At 35.3% G+C, this 25,343-nt stretch overlaps 1 protein-coding gene across 2 annotated transcripts in view; it reads left to right on the top strand.

Annotated features, from left to right (window-relative positions):
• Positions 1–8,721: 8,721 nt before the first annotated feature.
• Positions 8,722–25,343, top strand: part of LOC136832795 (motor neuron and pancreas homeobox 1-like) — a 107,548-nt gene continuing 90,926 nt past the window's right edge. The window contains exon 1 of one of the 2 annotated variants that reach the window (XM_067094354.1): positions 8,722–9,522. In XM_067094354.1, coding sequence (XP_066950455.1) covers positions 9,060–9,522 — 463 coding nt within the window. In that variant the 5' untranslated portion in view covers positions 8,722–9,059. The remainder of the gene's footprint in view (positions 9,523–25,343) is intronic. The other variant, XM_067094355.1, reaches the window with a different exon arrangement.

Below are 25,343 nucleotides of genomic sequence, written 5' to 3'. Positions count from 1 at the left end.
TAAGAAACATCCTAGTAATTCAACTGGGGCAATTATACCACCCTGTGTTGAACTTCATATCTTTAATCACGGCATATTCCTTTGCAAGAATGACCAAAACAAGGTTAATCACTGGTGTGGATTTTCACATTTTTCTTTCAGATGGAACGACCGATCGGCATTAATTTCAGACATCTTTATAGCGGTACAAAAATGTTGTTGTCTCGAAACTTCAGCCAAGTAGCTTATTTAGTAGCGGTAATAGGGATACGTTGGCTAAAGGAGATGTCCATCATTAAAGCACAATAGTCAGAGGTACAATAATATCCTAGACATCGGTTTCAAACAAGGGAGAAACATATCAGCACCAAATTCAGTACATAAACATGTATGTGCGTAAGCTCCTTTATGAGATGAAGGAAGTCACCAAGTTAGCTCAGTGCCAGAGCAGGTCTGCCATCTGACTGAGACCAGGCAGGCTCAGTGCTTTGTACTCAAGTCAATAGAAGTAACAAAATATGACCTGATTTAAGAAATTCTGCTAATAACATTTTTCGAACAAAAAATCTAAAAAGTCATCAATGCTGTAGTAGCAATGAGTCAAATACGTATACACTTTACCTTTTAAAAACTTTGTCACAAAATTTCTTTGCAGTCAAAGTCACAATTTCTCTGATGGTTGGTAAAAATGAAATTCTTCTCTGCTGCAGACAGCCATATCCTGAGCATACGGCACCCGTAAAAACAGTTGGGCTCGTTAGAACTTGCAATAAGATCAAACGTTTTTGAATCTAAAAACCTGCTGATTTTGACTTACTTCAGGATAGAGGCACCAGGTAATGATAAAATTCTAGAATCTGAAGTAGAGTAAAGGAGAGACAGCCAAACACTAAATCAATGAGTTTGGCTCATGATTAAAGAACAGCACAAAAAGGGAAAGCAAAACATGCATGTTTTTCTTAGTAAAGTACAAGGGTTTGAGTCTAAATAAGCAAACCCTGAAATAACATTTATTAATACGAGGACAAAGATAACTTCACAAACGTCATTCCCGTTTATGTTAAAAGCCACCAATATTGATCAGTTTGATAAAAACCTCCTACCTGATTGGAACAGAACATGAAAATACCATCTAGTTACTAAAACTTTTTAGAGAAAACCAGAACAATCACGAAGAAAATTAATTCCATCAGAGGAGCTTATCCACCATTTTCTACCCTTGTGTTATGTATAAAGCACACAGTTAAATAGCCTTAGTTTCAAACACTGCATATAATTATCAAGATTTGCAAACCCTGAAATAACATTTATTAATACGAGGACAAAGATAACTTCACAAACGTCATTCCCGTTTATGTTAAAAGCCACCAATATTGATCAGTTTGATAAAAACCTCCTACCTGATTGGAACAGAACATGAAAATACCATCTAGTTACTAAAAATTTTTAGAGAAAACCAGAACAATCACGAAGAAAATTAATTCCATCAGAGGAGCTTATCCACCATTTTCTACCCTTGTGTTATGTATAAAGCACACAGTTAAATAGCCTTAGTTTCAAACACTGCATATAATTATCAAGATTTGCTAAGTACAGCAAAAAAAAAAAAGGGTTAAAATTTTTCTCATGAAGCAAACATGTTAGAGCTGCTTAGGAGCTTGGAAGAAGTCTGCAGGAGGACAACAGTGATAATCTGTTTAGGAAATAGCCGTTAGTAAGTAGTCTCAGGGCGAGGAACTGTGAGACTGAGCAAGATGGCACTTTAAGTGAAGATTCATGTAGACTTCATTCTTAAATAAAAAGGTCTTACACTGTTACCGAAGGAAACTTCAGGTAATCTAGAAGCGAACAGAACTTTCGGTAGACAAAAGAAGCCGAGCATACTCCGTTTATTGCTGAAGTTTAAATTTTACCTTCAGCTTACAGCATTTGCGCAGATTAACTTGATAATCAACGCACAAGATCTTTAATATCACGCAAAAAAAGTACTGATCACTCGACCATAATTACTAATAATAGCTGCAGCAGAAATAGTAGTAGTATGATAACTCTTCTTTGAGCTTGAAGACAAACAGTTGGTGTCATGTTGCGAGAATACCTACTATTAAATTTGATTGTGATCTTTCAAATAAACATATCGAATAACCTGAATGTACTCTATGTATTAATTAGTAGTAAAAGCTCCATTTCTTTACAAAAACACAGCAAAGAATACTTATCAAAGAAGAAAGTCTATTACGGTTTATAAGTATTCTGAGGCAAAGATTTAAGAGGTCAACGTTCTTTTCAATAAATCTTGAAAGTTTGAAATATGACAGTCAAACGAATTAGTTTTTTTTTCTTAAATAATAATTGCTTATAATCATATCTCTTTCTATGCACTAATTGGTGAGAACATGCTTTTTGCCTGACCTCTTTTCTATTTAGCATCTGCACAAATTATCCGAACAAAGGAATATTAATTTTATACAAAACTCCTTCAATAAAACTTGCATTAAGATAATTGCCGCGGAAAACATCCACTTTCATAGTGGTTTAGACATGACTGGAGGAAATTTCCTTAATAACAGAAATTTCCGTCATAATTTCAGTCTACTATTCTGGTTTTTGACACTCGTCAGACCGACCGAGAGACAAATGTCTCACAGCATCCAATACTACTACTACTACTACTACTACTACTACTACTACTACTACTACTACTATTATTATTATTATTATTATTATTATTATTATTATTATTATTATTATTATTATTATTATTATTATTATTATTATTGAGCAAGCCAACAGGGGACATTGACGTGAAATTCAAGCTTACAAAGAATATGGTGTTCATTTGAAAGAAATAACAGAAGGTAATATGAAATACAGAAAGAGATCAATTATACGAAAAGAAAGAATAAATTAACTAATTAATAAATAGATAAAAAATCCATTACTGAAATACAAGGAGAATTGTTTCAGGGTAGCCATGCATTGCATCTTCCCTTGAACTTTTGAGGTTCTGAGAGAAAAAGAGCAACCAATATTTAAAGGGCGGGTTACTGTGAATTCCATAAACTCATATCTTCCTATTTGCCTTCATCGTTCACGTAAATATTTTTTCATAAGCATCACCCATAAACTGATATCAAAAATATATTTCTTTTGTTACGGTCTTACAAAAGATTAAGTTTTAGGTCTGAAAAACAGTAAATGACAGGGGGCAAAAGCATTCTCCAGGGTCATATGGGTGAGATATTGTTAATCCATTAAAAGAAAACCTTTGTACGATTTTGAATGCCGACACAAGAATACGGAAGTTGAAAAGTTACGACTGGTTCAAATTAAAAAGCAAGATCCGTCCGTACAGAAACTTCATCAGATTAATATCAGTGAAATTAGACTGATTTTCGACGAAAGAACAAGATATTCTTCGTCACAAAAAAAAAAAATAAATAAATAAAACCGAGCTAAATATAGAAGAAGCTTCACATATAATATGAATACTTGATCTTATTCTTCTTCTTTTAACGTGCTTGATCTTATAAGTTCAAGAAATTATATAAGAATATTTTGTGAGGTTCAACGAGAATTAGTCAGGAAATGGAGGAGAATATTAACCATTGTTCATTAATGCAAATGCGATTCATAGCAGAAACCTCTGGGTAGTTTCCTTCAAGGAAATACTTTGTATAGAAGAATACGAATGACAACAAAGTGACAAATTAATTGATCTTGGCTATACAATTGACCATAATTTCTCCAAGCTATCACTCGCGGAGTAGCGCATTTGCTACTAAGACCCCTATTTAGGAATAAGATTTAACAAGTAAAAAATGCGCCGAAGTGTCTTCGGCGCACTCGAGTTTTCTGTATGAGACTCCCGATGTGCTGCAGTATGAAACTTTCAACCACGACCGGGGAGCGTTCAGTTGCTTCCCAGATGCGATCAAGAGAAGATGCGTCGGCGGTTCCAGACGTACGATCGTGGCTAACTTTAACCTTAAATTAAATAAAAACTACTGAGACTAGAGGGCTGCAATTTGATATGTTTGATGATTGGAGGGTGGGTGATCAACATACCAATTTGCAGCCCTCTAGCCGCGGTAGTTTTTAATATCTGATGACGGACAGAAAAAGTGTGGACGGACAGACAAATCGACATCTCAATAGTTTTCTTTTACAGAAAACTAAAAATTAACATTATATTTCCATCTTCTTAGGGACGGTTCAATCACTTGGGTTCGAGGCTGGGAGTGATGGGTGCAATGAAAAAAAAAATGAAAGGGGAATCGAGAAGTTAATAAGTCATAGTGACTATTGCTGATACACACACACAAACACATCCACACACACACAAACACACACACACACACACATATATATATATATATATATATATATATATATATATATATATATATATATATATATATATATATATATATATATATATATATATAATGTGTCTCGTGTTCATGGTACTTGTCTCGCCAGCAAAAGAGCAGAGTTTGGTTCCTGAGCGAGGTTAAACAGTTTAGGTATGTTCCATTCAATTCCATAACGCTTTTGTTGTCCAATAACATCTCAGAAAAAATATATGCACATTACGTGCATGCCTTTGTGGATGTGAATGGGCAATTAAATTGCAGTTCCACGACCTCTGCACTTGAAAGATGATTGGTTGGAGAGGTAATGGAATGAACGGACGCAGGGAACCTAAAAATTACACCAATTACCGAACTATCATTAAGATGCTGAGATACGGTGTAAATGAAATCGATCTCTCTAGCTGTCAAATCCTACACATCGTTCGGGTACATCTTCAATGAGAAAAGTAGGTTAAAATGCAGTTTCATAGTTTGGGAACGTCATTTCCTCCAACGCCAAGAAAGTGTAATTTACAGAAAAAATAAAGGGAAAAGGAATTTACCTCAACGGAAAAGTATAATCTAAAAAACCTGCTGAGACCAAACGAAGTCATTCCTTGGAAAACATAAATAAGACAGCACAAAGATTTTAGACATACAGACGTAGCGCAAAGACCCCAGTGTTACCATGATAACAGTTCGCTAACCAGGTAGCCAAGAGCATCTTACACATACAAGAAACTGGGACCCCAAATACAATCAGCTGAATATCGAACTGTAATAAGTGCAATCTGTTAGATCATTCAAAAAGGGCACATAAGGTCAAGCTAGACATGAAGGCATGTGAGAATCCTTCAAGGAAACTGCTGGCATTATCCGTCCTTGACCGTAAAGCTGATCAATAATTTTGGGGATTTCATCTTTTCTCTCCTTTAACAGGGCTGAATTAAATAGCAATTTCCACGACCAATGATCCTACCTTCTGTGTGTTTTATGTATTTTCCGGCAGTACTTTTTTGGTCAGTTTTACAGAGCTAAAAGAGTGTATCCCACTTCCGCCACGGCGTGCTCTTAACATCCGTCAGAGAGCCAGTTCTCCGATTTACTTTTGGAAATCATTTCAAATTGGACTGTTTCATGACTCCTTTTCTCATATGCCAAGCGTTGGATAACCTTCTCTTTCCGCTCTGCCTGATTCATCCGTACAATTTTCCATCTTTTAAGAGGTGAATCTGTTACTTCCTCTCTTTTCTTAATCGGGGACGGGCTGCATATGGGCATTAGGCCCATGTCGTTTCATCGGCATTGGTATTTAAAAAAAATACATACATTTATGCAAAAGGAGCATAAGATGCCATAAATACGTCCAGATTAGGTCAAGAAAACGACGAAACAGTATAAACAACTAAATGAAAATCACTGCTGTGGAAGACGCAGAAACAGAGTGATTCTGATTGTCATATATATATATATATATATATATATATATATATATATATATATATATATATATATATATATATATATATAATATATTATACGCACAAATCTACAGGTCACTTATCACCAGATAGGTTCGCCAATACGATCTCGTTCTGATACTCTGGCTGCGGGTTCTAATCTTGCTAAGGACAGAAGTATTATTATTTCATATTCTTTCATTTGGATCTAAGGCTTGGTAATGACAAATGTATCCAAAGAAATTATGAAGAATTCAAGAAGGTAAGAGGGCATTACGGCTATTAGAAATTATACACACACAGAGATAGACGGATATAATGTATATATACAATATATTCATATATAATTAATGTATATATACATATATTTATAATATACATTTATATGTATATATATAAATATATATTATATACATTTGAATGTAAATAGCCTACACACACACACACACACACACATATATATATATATATATATATATATATATATATATATATATATATATATATATATATATATATATATATATATATATATATATATACCTTGCGTGCATGTTTTGCCCGAGGTGAGATGCTGCCAGAATGTATTACCATAATCATTCTTAGCTAATATTCTGAGACAATTTGGATAATGATTCTCTTCTCCAACCACTATGTAATTCACTGCTCAAGTCAGCAGAGGGGCAACAGGTTTCAACAGAACATGCCCATGTCGCTCCGTTCTTACCTGGATTTCAACACGAGTCATCTTGCTAGCAAGGCTTAATGGCCCCGGTCCACCCACCTGTTAATGGACACCAACATCTGCTAAGGTAAGAAAAAATGCGTGAGGCTAGCAACTTCATCCCTAAAGACTTGCTGAGAAACCGGGAGGCTGTACCTTTCTTGCGTCACTCCTCCCAAAAGGAAAAAAGGCGTATGGTATATATATATATATATATATATATATATATATATATATATATATATATATATATATATATATATATATATCTATATATCTATATATATATATATATATATATATATATATATATATATATATATATATATATATATATATACACACATATATTTATATACATATGTACGTACAAACATACACACATACATAATATGTATATATATGTAAATAGATACATATACATATATATATATAATATATATATTTATATATATTTATATATATATATATATATATATATATATATATATATATATATATATATATATATATATATATAAACATCCACATACAATCTAATAAGAAATTATTCGAATGACCCGAAGAAGAATTATGTAAATGCCTTTAAGCGCCGTTCCGTTGAATATGCAGCGCTTAAAGAGCAAATGATTGAAATGCTTCCCAAATCGTAGCAGGAAGACTCGGCCAAAGAACGGGTAGGAAATCCTTTCATGAAGAGAAAATTCACGGTGATATGAGGTTTCACATATCCCCCCAACGAGGAGAATACGCGAGAACGAAACAAAAAAAAAAAAGAAAAATGCACAGATGTAGTGTTTGAGTGAACCCAGATTCACGAATTTGAATACTGAAATACGTAGACTCGAAAAGAATTATCTGATGCTCTTTTTTTTAGCGTAAAATAGCAGCAGCAACTGGAGAGAGAGAGAGAGAGAGAGAGAGAGAGAGAGAGAGAGAGAGAGAGAGAGAGAGAGAGAGAGAGTCGGCAACCTGCTGATCCTGTTTTCTAGTCTCGAGTTCTTGCGGTTGGAATCTATCCGTCTTCGTCTTTGGGATTTCCAGCTCATTTCCCCTGCGTCCCTGTTGTTTCCAGCCGTTCCAGTTTACGATCCTTCCAGCCAGCATAAATTACCATTCATGAATACAAACTAATTCGTGGTTTACGCTTCTCATTATTTTGTTGGAGTCCCACTCGGAGGGGTTCTCCTGCCAGAGTGGGGTACGTGGATGAAGAGGGTGGCGAATGTTTAATCCGCCCCCCCTACCCCGCCCCCACCCCTCCCCTCCATCTCTCGGTAATTCAGGAAACGTTGACATGGAAGTATTTCTCTTCGAGCTGTGGAGGTAACAAGAAATAAAAGATACAAAGGCTCATCTTTCACCTCAGCACTACCACGGCCATCTCCCCCAAAAATCATATATCTCACGTGTAGAGAAAAAAATGAAAAGGAAAAAACGAAAAACGGTGAAAATATCTCGTGGAAATAAATGCGATGTTCCTCTAATATTTCCAGCTAATGTACCTGAAATAACGCCTCACATATCATAAAAAGGAAAATGGGGATCTGGAAAAATGTTGGCTAAGACACGAGTTAGGTCTGTGAGCCGCCAGTTCCTTCCTTCCTCTGACCGGCCCCAAAGACTCGCCGAACACAAACATTTCCTTTTGACAGTGGACGCTTCTCAGATTATTTCGTGCGGATTCAGATATCTATCGGTTCTGGGTGGCACTGGAGGCTAAGTGCAGACGAATTCATCCGTAGCATGATTACCTGTTCCGTCAGAGGTAACGGATGCAACTGGAAGCCGCGAGTACGTTAGATACGGCATCATTTTCATTAATAGTCATCAATGGAAGATGACATGGCGTGCCTTCGAACGAACCGTACTTACAGGCGCCTGATGTGGCATATCCGAGCAGGACTCAGCCGTTGTAATCAGGCATTAAACCCACTTCAACCAACCATCTACCAGGATATTGATCTCGTGGGCGGGCATTTTAGTATGCTAGCCAATCAATACGCGAGATTTTCCTCCTCAGCCAGTGGCTGCGCGAGGTTCCCCATTAGGGAGGAACGCGACGGCGACACACCAATCACGAGAGAGGGACCTGAATTCAATGAATGAGATGCTGGCCCAATCAGAATGGCCAGAGGATAATGGTGGCCCGGTTTTCATTAGCGGTACAAATGGTGATGTGATGAGCGCTGACTTAGGTGATACCAGAATCGAAGTCGACACCGCTAAGACAACACACATGTTCTGCCACTTGTCCTGGTGGGACGTTGTCATCATCGCCCGCCCAACGCTAGTGACCACTTGTAACTTACGTGTCTCCTGTGCGTGATTCGCTTTTCCTCAGAAAAAAATAAGTTGAACGAATATCGGACAAAACTTTTATCTTGGACGAACTTGTGTTTACTCCTTAAAAACTTTAGTTGTCAGTAATTGTGAAATAAAAACAAACCCGAATTGAGCACCGTTAGAGCGAGGTGAGAAACTTTTCAACTTCTCGCTGATAAACTTGAGGGCTGATAAAGGCACTGAAGACCCTTCAGTATGTCGACGAGTGAGAGGAAATCTTTCTGCATCGAATCTCTCCTGTCTCGCGAAGGCGTGGTGGGAGGCGGAGGAGGGCGGGGGACGCTGAGCCCAGCTGACCTGACCTCTCATGAGGTGACCTCGCCTCCCCACACCCCACCTTTAAGCCCCCTTTCGTCGCCTCATTCGTCTCCGCTGTCTGTCTCTCCGGCAGTGTCCTCCTCCGCTATGCTCAATCGGGCATCTCTCCTCGGAGGGGCAGCTGCGCCGCTGATGCCTCCACATCTCTATCAGTACCCGGGAATGGGCATGCCGCCGGCATTGCTCCCTGCCCATGCCTTCACGCCGACCAACTCGCCTCTTCTGGATGCTCAGGCCCTTAGCGCACTCAAGTCCGGGGCGGCGGCGTTGCCACCAGCGGCTCTCGAGTGGTTCTCCCGGGCCGGCCTCATGTATCCCAGGCTTCCGCCAGAATTGACTGGTAAGGGTCGATGAATCTTTTCCCTGCTAAAAGCATCACTGTTTGAACGTCATCATTGTCAGTATTCATGCTGCTATTTTTATCTCATTGATAGCTGTCATCTCTTATTTGTATTAAAATCTTATAACAATTTGCACTGTTAATATGTGTGTGGAACTCTGATTTTCTAGTAGAATTATGCTTTTTGATTTGTTTATGAATATCTGTGAAATTTCATTTTGTTATTCCCTTGAGTCTACTTAAACAGAGGATATCAACAGCGTAGTCAAAAAAGCAACATGTCCTTTTCTTATAATTTGAATTGATTAAAAATTGTATCTGAAGAGAGATCTGATATTATGAAGTTATTATATTTCGAAATTGGAAAAACTAGATATTATTATTATTATTACATTGCAAATAATTATTCTATTAATGTTTTATCGCACATAAGGCTGAGGTTTTGCTACCCAAGATAATTATGAGAAATAAGCTTAGCGCTCTAGTATTTATAATAAATCTTTATAACAACTATTGCATAGCGCATCAGTCGTTATGATCATCAAGCAGCAATTACTGACTGTATATTAAACACTTTAAGATATTCATACAAATTATTGTCTTCATACAAAAGAAAAGCGAGATTAAAAAATGAAACCATGTAGCCTACGTCAGAAAAATAAAACTGAAAAAGCTGCATTTATGAAATTTATTTACGTTACTGTGTGACAAATTTGCGTCACGTCGAAAGTCAACGAGTCGACGGCGCCGTTCTTTTTTGCCTATTGTGACATTTCAAGCTGGGCTGAAACGCAAGAATTTCAAAATCGCTTACATATAGGTATCGGTTTATTTGCTGGGATTTTTTTTTTTACTTTCTTCAACCAAAGCCTGACGCTCGATATTAAGACATTTTATGGGTAATGACAATAATAGCACTAGGAGTAATAATTGAAGTTATAATAAAATAAAATAATCGCTGTAGAATTCAAACAGTTACCAGTGGTTTTGATGGTATTATTATTATTATTATTATTATTATTATTATTATTATTATTATTATTATTATTATTATAATAATAATAATAATAATAATAATAATTATTATTATTATTATTATTATTATTATTGTTATTATTATAGGGCAATGATAGGATCAAATAAGATTCATGGAGTTAATAAAATGAGAAAAATTTAATGTCTTCTTGAACTAAGAGACGCATTTAGACTATTCCGGCGACAAAATGTCAGTAAATTAATTGACTGATTTATATGACATACTAGCGTTGGAGCAACACCAGTAGGTTAAAAAACGTCTTCAAAACACATTTCCAACAGCCTCCTCAGGTTGACTGCCAGTAAATGTTTTAAAAGAATTAACCTTTAAATATATGTTCTCTATCCCTTTCTTCATTTATCGACCTGTTTTTTTTATTACTTACTTCAACGCAGTACAATTACTCTTATTCCCAGATGCTCTGGAAACTTCCTAACTCCGCAGCCTTTTGGCTTCTTACACAAGAATACGTTCACATGATAACTAATAACAGTAAAAGGGATTTCATATGAAGTTGTATTTGCTGTAAGACATAATGACATAATCTACACATCGGGTATTCAGCACGTTCAGAAACCTTTCGGTTTTATCGTAGGGTTAATTTATAAATACGTTATCAAAAGCCAAATAAATAATCTATTACAAGGTACTCTGAGGATCTACCTTACTACATCACCTTAGAATTCCTTCGGAAATTTATTACAAGTTGGCGTCACAACACCATGGTCGTTGACGCAGGAGCCATCACCGAGGAATCTGTGAAACAGAACTGTTATAGACAAACTCAGCTACAATACTCTCTTTAAATAAAAGGAAGAGGCCTTATTCAGGCGCTATTTTTTCCCCTCAACATTACTTTTCTATAAGATTGGCACGTCGTGAGCAATAAAAAATGTATATACACATATATATATATGTATATATTATATATATACACATATATATGTATAATATATATATATATATGTGTGTGTGTGTGTGTGTACATACATGTGTATACACACACACACATATAGATAGATAGATAGATAGATAGAGTAAAAACCTATTTTCTTCCCAATTCTGCTAGGGCCAACTGATCCTCAAAAGGAAGAGGTTTGCGGTGAAAAATCAAGTCTTAAACTCAGGGCCTAATCGACAGCAATGCCAGGAATTCGCTCTGCAGCATTTTCTAAAACATTTAGTAACACATATATGGCAACGTTTATACGTCTGCAATTTCCATTCCTCCCAAATTTCTTTCCTAGAAGGAAAGAAGGAATGGTACAAAAAAATAAAAGGTGCAGTTAAGCTATTAAGGAATAAACGAAGGCCAAAACAATGCCAACAATAAAATCGAATTGATATACAATATAAAAATCAGAACCAGTTCTTTCAACACTTACAAATTATATATATAAATATATATATATATATATATATATATATATATATATATATATATATATATATATATATATATATATATATATATATATTACTGCTTTATCATTGTCTTGACAATATATATGTTAATAAAATATATATATATGTATATATATAAATATATATATATATATATATATATATAAAATATATTATATACATATGTCGTCAAGACAATGATAAAGCAGTACTGTTTGCCAGTTATTAACGACAACACCGAAAAAAGAAGTAAAGAAGCATTTGCAAAGCTCTAGGTTTAATTACCAACAGAAATAAAAAAAAAAAGATACGCTATTTAACTCAGGCTCCAAGCCTCAATTATTTCTATTACAAACGATAATAACTGTGCTAACGAATTGTAATTGGCCATTACGGTCATTAGCCGGATTCAAAATACTCAGTGTTTTCTTTGCGATTGTATATTTGCTATTATCAACTTTATATTCTGAGAGAGAACGTAAACACTTGCGTTCATTTAAATCTGAAAGGACTCGTATGTACGATTACCGTGAAGGGGAAATTGTGCAACTTTTTATTTCTATATATAATTCATAATTCTGACAGTTTATCGTGGTTCGCTTAAATAATAATAATAATAATAATAATAATAATAATAATAATATTTAACATTACTACTTCTTCTTCTTCTAATACTACTACTACTACTACTACTACTAGTAATAATAATAATAATAATAATAATAATAATAATAATAATAATAATAATAATAATAATGTAAGTAAAAATATTGGTAATGGTAAATGAAGATATAACTTGAAAAAACAAATTTTAATAATAATAATAATATATAACAATAATAATAATAATAATAATAATAATAATAATGTAAGTGAAAATATTGGTAATGGTAAATGAAGATATAACTTGAAAAAACAAATTTTTAAAGAATATTTTAGAATGAAAAATCATTAATAGACTAACAAGAATAATAATATATCAAAAACTGAAATTCCGAAGAAAGAAGTGCCTTCACTGGTCGGTATTCCAATTTGAGCCATGCGCCAATGTCCTAATGGAGGTCATGTTACTCTTACGAATACCATACGTACCACGAAAAATAGTGTCGCCGCCCATTCGAAAACTACTTCCCTATTAAATGTTAAAATGTATATTTTGCCTTGATGAAAAAATGTATGTTTATTTTGGGGGGTACCGACACCGTCAAAATACTGTAGACAGTAGGGACTCGTCGTCTCGACCCAAGGGTCGTTTCGTACCGTCGCAATGCTTGTACGAGGTATCTTCATTGTACATACTTATCGAAGGACAAATCGATCGCCTCGGACTATACACAGAAAAATGTATGTGGATATTATACGGATACACATTGCGTTTTATTATACACAGATTATTGTTAAGACAATTGCTACAGAACAATTTGCTCTTGGGAAAGCACAAGTAAGAGTGAGAAAAAAATTAACCGAAAAGTCTTTTCACCTACTTAGAATGTATGTACCTAATGTGACTCTAGTTACGAATAATATATTTTTTCAGGGTTATTAGAGGTAGACTAACCCGTCGTCAGTTAGAGTTTATAAACATAAAATCTTTATGATAGAGGAGCCGATATATATCAAGTTCAAATATAAATATAAAAATAATAACAATTAAATATAAATAATAAAAACAGAATCGCCAGAAAATGTAATAACACTGTCAAGAGATTTTTGACAACTTATCAAAGTTTTTCAAAACAAAAATAAGAAAACAGAATGAAGAAAATTCGAAACATCGGAAATAAATCTCATGGCAGATTAGTAAGCGCACTTCGAAATGACTTATTAATAAACTCTCAACGAAAATTATTAGTGCTGTTTCCTGTTTTATTGTAACGCAGTTCTCATGGGACAGGCGTTGGTAATGTACGTATATTTGGAGCGTGTATGCTGTGAGATGTGTTTACACAGAATTACACAATTATACACACACTTGTGCACAGATGTATGTACGTTATGTATAAACAATTACACACGCCCACATATATATATATATATATATATATATATATATATATATATATATATATATATATATATATATATATGAATATACATACATAATACATATATATATATATATATATATATATATATATATATATATATATATATATATATATATATATATATATATATATATATATATAATAATAAATATTTATCTCTTGACAGGGCTACTGTAATATGGTGAAAAGATTATATTCTATTTCTAGGCAGTCTTACAAATGATTCGGAAGATATAATTTCTAACGACGCACATCAAAAAAAAAAAAAAAAAAATAATAATAATAATAATAATAATAATAATAATAATAATAATAATAATAAAAGAGAGAACGATGTCCAAAATTCTTAGCATAGCTGAAGATTCAATTTCCCTTAACTTCTCTCCTGATTAACCAGTCGTTTTCAACGCTGTTATCAATTTATTACATCTCTTTTTTTAATATTAATTCAAAAGGAAACATATTTCATTGACAGGATAATATATATATTAAGTATACATATACATATATATAATATATATAATGTATGTATATGTATATATATACATATATATTATGTACATCTGTGCATAAATACATACATATACTGTATATATAATCGGTTTCCAATAAAAGAGGCTCGGTATAAAAAAAAAAATATTTTCCCCCATCTCCTGGATCTATAGTGCACGCTCAGTGTACACTTCGAAAGCCTTATACTACAACCACTTCATACTTGTACACAGAAGACTCATCAGCAGGAAGATGACATTTAACGTGCATTCGTTCCTTCCTCAAATGCATTACCAAAGGAATAAATAAAAAGAAAGAAAGATATCTTGAGTCGTGAACAGTATTCAACATTTATTTTTTTTTATCTTTTTTTTTTTCTTGCTAAATTTTGTGAACGTGAAGGCCGCTGGGAGGGAAAAACAATGCTCTAATCTAGTCAGAGGTAAGCAACAACAAACGCATTCTCCATTATCGATTTTCTTTCGATAAAAGAGGAAGAACTCTCACTATTTAATTTGGATCTGTAATTTTTTTGGTTTACTAAAGACGTCGTTTAAAGAAATAACTAAAAGCATTAAAAGGACAAAAAAAATGGAAATAAAATGACAACAAAACTAAAGTAATACACAAAATGAATATGTAATCATTTTTCAATTAGAGCACATACTTGGAAGGTTATAGTTAATTTTCATTCGCATGTTTTCTTACGAATATGACATAAAAATATGTTACTATTTTAACTGAAATGACAAGCAAAATAATAATTATCACAATAATTGAAATAACCAGTCATTATTACGGAATAATGATCATCTGATTTGGCAAACTACAAAGTTTCCTATAGTAGTCTCTAATTAATTCCTCTCACTGTATCTGATAATTGTTTCCGCCTTCTTACTGTAGAAAAAATATTATTAAAGAAAATGAGTTCGTTATGAAAATATACTATTGTATATTTATAACATTTAAATATTATTTATTAAGAACCTTTCTTATTATAAGATGACATCTGTATAATTGTTGGCTTGCTTTTATGCGTGCCAAGTGATACTCCTTTTGTGGCATAACTACAATATATCGTCCTGTCATTTGTACTCTTTTGCGACGCTGTAAAGAGGCCACAGTGAAAATGAATAACTGACATTTCTGGTAAGAAGGCTACAGAATGCATAACTGCATCAGTTCCTGTAATGTGTAAAAACATTCCTGGAGTAAATGTTGAATGTAAGAAAAGGGGGAAGACCTGACGTGGGAAGTATTCAAGAAGATGATAAATAAATAAACATGAATTAGTTGATGAAATTATTACCGATGTATTTGCTATGTTAAGGGAACTTACCCTGAGCGAATAAACAAAACAGTCAGTAATTATTTCCAATCGGTAAAATTGGTTTTAGACATCGAATTAGTTTACATTCACCATTCATAGGAAATTCACGAACAATTTTTATTTTATCACACCTCTAAGTTTTTGTGAATCAATATTCTTAGGGTCGGAGGCATTAAGTAGTTATACTATGTTGCGTAGAATCTCGCCGATCAGATGTCATAATAGGTCAATAAAATTTTAAAATTTAATTTTTCTCAATAGGTCAATAATGTCTTAAAATTTAACTTGGAAGAAAAACACAAAAACACCTATTATCTATTCGTTTCTTTTTCCTTTCGGTGCTTAGGGGTTTAGCATCCAATCCTCTCATTTCCGTTAGGTACTAAAACGTGTCACTGAAAATGGTCTCGCTTTAGTAGAAAAAATATCCAACATCCAAATCTCTAAAAGGGGAACCGATGGAAAATGGACAACACTTATCAAGTACTCAACATAGAAAATCTTGAAAAAGAATTAAATATAAAACACAATATTCATTTTATAAAGTTCCACCTGTACATTTTGTCCACTTTTAATGATGAAAGCTATAGGAAAGCTTGTTATGGAACTAATGAATAAGCGAGCACTATATATATATATATATATATATATATATATATATATATATATATATATATATATATATATATATATATATATATATATTAGCTTATCAGTACGAATTCACGTATCCATATCCACATGAATATATATGAATATTTGTCCATGTATAATGTGTATTATAACCATACTTATGAAGTCACAAGCTCGGGTTAATATTCCTCTGAGTCATATGAAAACAAAAAGACGGTATAATCCCTATAAAAATGTGCTTCAGAGCCCCGTTTCCTCATCATCCTATACAAATATTAGCTTTTTGTTCTGGAATGCAATGCATAATACTATTTATTTTCTTATTAACATGTATATCAGTTTGTTTATTCACGTCGATTTGTTTGTTACTGTAAACGACTACTTTGCTTGTGAAAGATTAATACTAAAAGGGAACTAATATATTAATTATATATTCCTATGTGCTTTGATTTTATTGTATGTTATTATATGGAACCACAAATCTACGTATTCTCGGGAGACCAGTGTTAGGAGTAAACAATTTTATACATTTAGCACTTCTCGTTTGTTTGTTTGTTTTTGACTGGACGTTATGCTAACCCATGATGCAACCCTGGGAAGACCAACGTTGAAAAAGAAGTGTGAAGAAAAGAAATCTTTTCCAATTAGACTAATGGGACTTTGCGCCGCAAATGTACTCAGTGTAATCTCCAGTCATAGGAGGGAACTTAGATTCTCTTAAGTTTAGGGTGATAACACAAGTCACAAAAAAGAAGGCCATTGCCTCTAAATTTATAAAACAGTAACGGAATACAGAGTGGCAAAGGAACAACCTTGTAGTGAAGACGATATTCGTGATTACTTAGAATGCTTTTGAAGTTCCCGTAAGTCTGTGCCACAGGAGAAGTGATGTTACGGTTTTAAAGGAAGCAAACAAAAAGGGCATCTAGATCTTAATAGAAATCTCTTGTATATATTGTATATATCTGTCTGCTAGGGTCAGGAAGAACAGAGTGAAAGCGGAGAACTAAGAGTGAAAAAGATTTGGACAGATCCACCGTGTGACGACATACAAAGAGCATCCATTCCAGCAGGATTTCATATATGCTTTAGAAAACTGTTCTAGTAATAGAACTATTATTTAACTGTTGCTTTACAGTAGTGTACAAGTAAACTGCAACTGTTTAAGTACTAGTCACACAGAAAAGCCACCACTGCATCTCACGATTATATGAATCCATACATCATGGCGAAACTCTGAAGGTCAACGGGAAGTGATATAACCAGTTGGGAGTTCCAGCTATAGAACGACACACACTGAGAGAGACAGACAGACAGACAAAGTTCGCGTTTAGATATTATACTTGTTGATATACTGTGCTGTACTGTATCTGGAAACAAGCACGATCCATTCATACTTAGCTATCGTACTCATGTACACACAGAAATAGAAACACAATGAAAAACGGCGCACTGACTTAACATTCCCGAAAGATGACATGAGAGCGAGCTCAAACTGAAAGGCCTGGGACCCACTCTTCTGTTTGTCGTTTATTAGAACCCTACTAAGAAGGTCGGCGGGAATATAGTTTTCTATCAGTCTGATATTCCATCTCTGTCCGTCAGTGTCTGTTACACACACCTTGCCATTACAACTCAACACGCCTGCATTCAAAGTTGGTGCAAAATTACACGATAATGTACAGATGTCTATGAAAGGAGAGCGACGGTCTGTCAACCTCTCCGTCATTGTGCACTTACCGTGATTTATTTTTAATCATTACTGTGTAGGACTTTGCCACAAGGTTAAATTATGGGTCTAAAAACTACAGATTGTGTAAAAACTTTTACCTTGGTCTTAACTTACGAACTATGAGACAGACTTCATATTTCGCATATACACACTTTATTAATGAAGGCTTTTCATATGTGGCTTTTCTCATCATGCTGAAAACAGGTGCCATAGGGAGCATTTGTGTTTCACAAAAACATCATGTCGGGTGGAAACCATGTCGCTGGGTAGGGGACATGTTTCTGAAACACTCAGAATGCTTGATTTTCTTGCTACTTTCGGGCCTCGCGTATGTGAAGGGCTTACATTGCCAGTCTAGTCAAGTTTAGTAGAAAAACCTCACTGTACAGTATTTTGATGTTGGCAGCTCTATAAACACTCGAACTGGAATCTACTTCTTGATGGAAACAAATTAAGTACAAGTCCTGAATGGATATACCTTCTCTCGATTGCGACCGCATCTCTATGCGCTGGAGCAACGCTTAACCTTGAATCCACAAGATTAAGAGTTTTAAGAATAATTTCCGCCCTTTTCTTGTTTTTCGCATAAAATTCTAATATCTTAGTCAACACATAACGGTCGCGATTTAAAAGACTTTTCGGAACAAGAAAAATATTCGCCAGCCTCTGGTCTTTCGGATAAAAATAATGAAACTTACTTCGACCTCTGTTATCCCTCAAGAGAGCTCTTTCTCTACGGCTTTAGGTTGTATCGTGTGCACAGCTGATTCTGTAATCATTTTTTCACAGAGAGAGAGAGAGAGAGAGAGAGAGAGAGAGAGAGGGGGGGCCAATGTTTTTTCAATAACAAAAGGCTATGGAGGCCCACACTTGGGACAGTTATAAAGGGCATTTAACATTTATGAAGAGGTGGATGTTCTGTAGAGCACAATGCCTTTCTGGCCAGTAGATTATAACGTGATTTCATAATTAAGCATAAGGACCCGGATGAGAACTGTCAACAGTCATTTAACTGAATAATTACGCTGAGCAAACCCTTGGCGCCCTCCTTCGGCCTCGAGACTCAAAGACTCTCGCCCAAGCTGCAGCGCCTTTCCTTTCTTTGAACTCTCTCTCTCTCTCTCTCTCTCTCTCTCTCTCTCTCTCTCTCTCTCTCTCTCTCTCAATAGCTCTTTCTCCTATTTCTCCTCGCTCGCAGGAGGGTTGGGGTTGGAGGATACTCTTTGTTCTGGAGAGCATATGAACCATTGTTCTTCCTCTTTGAATTTTTCATAGTCGTTTTGTTCTTTTCCGCGTCTAATCCCTATGGTGATCTGGAAGCCGCTTTGTTCGCATTCATGGGAGCACTGTTTTGAGTACACATTTCGAGGACATTCTCGTGAAAATCTAATTACGGCTTGTCACTTGCGTACAGGACACGCTAAAGGGAATTTGGCAGTAATTTCTACATTTACTTGATCTAGTTTAATCTGCATTCGTTTAGTAAGTTAAAAATTAATCATCGCATTTCTTTTGCAAATTAAGGATTTTACTGTCTTTCGCAGTGTAGAACGTACGCTGGCATCTCAGCAGTTTTAGCATCGACTCTTTCAGATTTTCAAAATCTGATGTTGCAAACAAAGGAAAAAATTATATAAATATAATATGATTATTTTCAATCGCCATAAAAGTGAATGCCCGTATTACTGCGGTTTCTTTAAATCTGTGATGACAATTGCATTAAACACTTACGTTTCATTTGGAAATCCACAACCTTTCCGGAGAAGGCAAAAATAAATAGCCAAATAAAGAGAACGATGTACCTATACAAACATACACACAAACAACAGTATTATGAGCAGTGAAAATAAAACCGTTGGGCATTTATATTCACGATCCACGGGTCTGACTATATACCTCTCTCTCGCGCGCTGCACAAGTACAGCGAAGGTACTTCAACACCCATCGGCGAAATGACAGCCTACCGTGTCCCCGCGAATGCCTGTATCACAGGACGTGTCTCAATAGGTCGCGAGGAGACATAAACAAGTGATAAAGTGGCGAAAACAAACCGACGCCGAGGTACGAAAAGCGAGCACTGAGAGCACACCGCACCTCCACACACCTTGCTCAGCTCAATTAGGGTGAAGTTGGGTGTAGCGTTTGAGCTTAAACGAGTCTAATGCTAGTGTGATGAAGACTAATTCGGTGCCTAATTTAGAGGCTAATACAGAGCCTAATTCGGAAGCCAAACAATCCCCGACCGAACCATTTGCCCAACACTTAACTTCTCTAATAATCTCTCTCTGCGCTATCGCGCGCTTATCATAACAACGCTAAGACCTTTTCACACACGCGCACACACACGCACACAAACGCACATACATACGCACACGCACTCGGTCTTACCGAGAGGGGCAAACGTTAAAACGCTTATAAATAAAATTATATACGGTTAATCAATTATATAAAATTAATCAATAACGATTTTTGTTTTGTTTCGGGATAAAAATATGCATGAATTTCAAATGAAATGGAACTATATCACGAGTAAAATGCATTTCCAGCTTACATTATGCCGAGCGCGCGGTGTCTGTGTCACACTTTGCGTTAAATCTCCCACGCTGTGGAACCGATGGTTACATTTCAAGATGAAAAGGTACTCCAAACAAAAGACTTCTGACACACATATAGGACTTTTAAGCTCAAGAGGGAACGTTTTTAACAAAATGTTCGAACTACTGAAATAAAATCCATCGGCAGCAGAAAAATACGATTATGAAATAACTCTTACAAATAATCATGACAAGCTATCGAGCCTTCTCTCACAGGCAAGATACCCGAAAGTCACGTACAACACAAGCGCGCTGGTGCAACCGAATTAACAAAGCTGATAATGATATTCGTTGCGACGATAACTTCGACGACAATAATGTTGATGAATCGAACAACAATAATAACGATAAGGCGATAATGATGACGGAGATAACGGACACGACAGCAAAGGGAACGAACTTTGTTCGGTGTTTGTCAAAAGCACCAGTCCTAAGGGTATGACATTTATCGGCGATGGATGAGTGATTCTCTCTCTCTCTCTCTCTCTCTCTCTCTCTCTCTCTCTCTCTCTCTCTCTCTCCATCGGCTGGGATTAACGGTTGATCCCCTAAACTGCCTAATTAAACTTCCTCCCCTTTATCGGTTGGAGACTAGCACTGGCCTCTGATTTTGAATGCTGGCCGTGCTGTAGGCGCTGGGAGCTCTTTCTAATTGGATTAAGGTCCGTCAATCTATAACTAATCTACTGCATTTCTGACAAACTCTGATTTTTGCCATCTGCTTTTATCAGTGTTTTGATCCTTCTCGTTCCTTGTTCTGTTCATCTGGTGGTCACTGGTCAACTATTCCTTTTTATTCACCGAAACTGTTCTGAATCTCTTCCTTGTGTGATCACTTTTGAAACTAAGAGAACTCGAATCTGTGGAAATTCTGTTTCCTGGAGAGATGAAACGCATTTAATATTTGTTATTTTCTGTCTTGGAGCTCCATCAGATAAAAAGCAACAAATGAAAAATTCCAACGTTCATGTCTAGTAATGTTTTGGGCAGAAAGATTACCAAATTGCAGCATTCTAAATCGTTCTCTTCAAAGTTAAAAGTATGCACTCTAAATTTGTTAAAAGAGATGTTTGCAAAAATGGATGCATATTCTTTCCTCGACATTCACAGCAGCTTATTCAACTGTTTTTAGCTCATCCCCGACTCAACACAGCCCAAATTTAATGCAACTCTTCATTTATACTTTATCGTTACGTCCCTGTCAGTTGTCCCATTCCGGATGCTACTCGTGAGAGGGAAGGGAATGAATTTCACACCCCTCTACTCAGCTTCACTTGGGCTGAGCTGCAATTACTAGAGTATTGCGCTATGTACATGCTACTGCCGTACAGCTCCAGCTACGGAATTACTTATCCTCGTTTACATTCACCCCCCAAAATAATAATTTTTGTTCAACAGGCAGTCTGTCACCAACTAAGAAGATAAGTGTACGGGCATCAGTCTCAAATTAAGAAGCGCAGGCAATATAGCTTTGTGGCCCCTAGGTTCCTTCAGTGTAACGAAGAAATGCTGACAATATTAAACAAGTAAAAAATGCTCCGGAGTTTCTTCGGCGCAATCGAGTTTTCTGTACAGCGTATAATCAAGGCCACAGAAAAGAGATCTATGTTTCGGGAGTCTCGGTAAAATGCTGTATGAGCAGCGGCCCATGAAACTTTAACCACGGCTTGATGGTGGCTTGTCCTATATTGTTGCCAGACGCACGATTATGGCTAACTTTAACCTGAAATAAAATAAAAACTACTCAGGCTAGACGGCTGCAATTTGGTATGTTTGATGATTGGAGGGTTGATGATCAACATTCCAATTCGCAGCCCTCTAGCTTCAATAGTTTTTAAGATTTGAGGGCGGACAGAAAAAGTGCGGACAAACAGACAAAGCCGGCACAATAGTTTTCTTTTACAGAAAACTAAAACCAATAACAACTTTATAAAGTCTTCAGATAATTCATGAAATGATGTTACTAATAAAGTTATAACCTTTCAACTAAAATGGGCAAAACAGCATTCATTTAAACTTCACTCTCCCCAAAATCGATGACCCTAACCAAGCCTATTGTTCCATTTCATACCAACTCGACCCGTTCTCCTGGCATAGTAGCTTCATCATTATCAATCGTCTTCAAGTTTATTATGATTAAAGCGAACTCATTACCAGAATAAATGCGGAATTCCAAGGTCTTTTAACCCTTATAAGGAGATCATTTCTAAATGGGCCATACATATACTTCATTTATTCTTTACTTAACCCTTCATTTGTGTTTGTAGAAGATAACATTCTAGATGATCGCGTTGATCTAGAATTCGAGATGGTGAACTTCAACTCTAGAAAATCATCTAAACTGTTTTCATCTTAGTTACTTTAGACAGGAAATACAGAAGGCTTGAGCATTCCGGTTCAAGCTGTCGTTACGAAATCATTAATACTCCTGTTGTTGAAAAACTGGTGCCGCTACCAAAACTGCCGCAGTTCACGCTTGTTTGTTTTAGTCACGTGGCAGACATTCCATTCTGGAAAAACTTTCCACGTTATAATGTTTTCCGTCCCTTCATGCATTGAACCAAAGGCCACTCGTCTAATCAATGGCATAATCTTAATTTTTGATATATGATTATGTTTTCTTTTCAAGAAAGTACTGTGCTCTGTTACCTTAGAAAGTCTATCCTTTTCTTAATAAACTGTTTAGCCTCCACAATGCAATGACTGTTTCTTCTCGTCTACCCCCAAACTGGAATCCGCATCGTTTTACTTCTTCCTGATCAATCACCAGTTGCCCATTCCTGCGGCCTTCACTTTAATAACATAAAGAAAAAGCTCTTCATCTTTGGAAATTTTTAATTCATTAAATTTACACTTTCGGGTTGTAATTCTAATTAGAAGTTAATCACATGAAGTAAGAAATTTCTTCATCTTGAAAATGAAATTACAAAATAGCTCGAGTCTGTCTGAGACCTATCACTAACAATAATCGATTGAGCTGACAACACGAACCAGTTGCCAAGACGTCGCTGGCATTCATAAATTACACACTGCATATAATTACAAGTGAAAATATCCCCCCAAACCTTTCTTTTACCTAAAAGGGGAAGCTGAATATATCGCTCATGATTTCTTCGTTTAGTTTAATATGCTGAGCTGAGAAACTTGACGCTCCTCAAGATAGTGTCTAAGGTTGCGCATGCGTGGATTGATTCGAGCATGCAAACAAGAGATAATGCACGCCTTCTGTGTTGTCCTGTCCGTCTTCCATAATCTAATCTGAGATCCTGCATCAATAAGTGTGTCACCTAAGTAGCTCAATTGATAGCGCGGACAGATACGTGTGCGTTGGGACATTTGAAATGTATTACGTGCTGTCTAGCATAGGCTATACTATATCTCCTCTCAATCACTTGCAAGCTGCTTTCTGTTGTTAGGCTCATGGCGTTCCATTTGTAGAGAGGAAGATATTTTGTAAACTTCTTGTTTTCAAGTATCGGAATTTCCACGATCCAAAGGTGTGAGCCTTGGGCGGTTTATTTTCACAAGTTATCAGTACTGATTCAGCCCAAAACAACACACACGATTCTTTGAATCCTTTACGTTGAGTGATGACAAAAATCTAATTTTAATTAGCCTGACGTATTTGTTTTCACTTACGTATCTTTAACATCAATTATAACTCGATGAAGTCATAATTGCTTAAAAGTGGAAAGATTCTTTTCTTGCAAAGATCGACAGGGAGGATAACACTTATGGAGACCAAGACCGAGGGAAATGGGAAACAGCCATAGAAGATAAAAGTAGGGAAAGAATTTTGGGGCAAAGTAAGAGAGGTCATCTCGTCTCCCAATCACGCAGTTCAGAAACTTTTTTCTGCAAAAATGTTCCCACGATGCCTGAAATTAGAGCATGCATCAATAACTCTTTCTATTTCAAATTATCAGTCTGCTGTATGTGATGTAAATATATTTTACCAACTTTTAGAGCCAGCCATTGCAAGAAATTAAAACTGAAGTAAACTCTTCAAAGGACATTGAGGAATTACTTCATTTTTTTTTTGCATCAATTCACAGAACATATTAATTCAAGATTAGGGGATATATATAGAATTAGCTTTACTATTTTAACATACGAAAGGTACTTAGGTGGATTATTGGTGGTGTCCTGCCAGAAGGAGAGTCAGCAGCTAGGTTCATAAGAGGGCAGAAGCCACTAAAAAAAAAAAAAAAGACTGGGTTATGCGGAAATGAGTGTGTAAGAGTAGTAAGTCGGTAGTGAAATATGAAAATGAAAAAAATGTTTAAAAGATTGCTCTTAATAGCATTCGCTGATATATACTGTATATATATATATACCTGTATGTATGTATGTATATATATATATATATATATATATATATATATATATATATATATATATATATATATTATATATATATATATATATAATAAATAATAAATACATATAATGTATATATATATTATATATATATATTTTATATATATATATATTACATATATAATATATATAATATATTTATATATATATATATATAATACATATGTCAGCG

Source organism: Macrobrachium rosenbergii, chromosome 50, assembly GCF_040412425.1.
Source record: "Macrobrachium rosenbergii isolate ZJJX-2024 chromosome 50, ASM4041242v1, whole genome shotgun sequence".
Classification (NCBI taxonomy): domain Eukaryota; kingdom Metazoa; phylum Arthropoda; class Malacostraca; order Decapoda; family Palaemonidae; genus Macrobrachium; species Macrobrachium rosenbergii.
The sequence above is the reverse complement of the archived record's forward strand: the minus strand, read 5'-3'. Positions and strand labels throughout refer to the sequence as shown.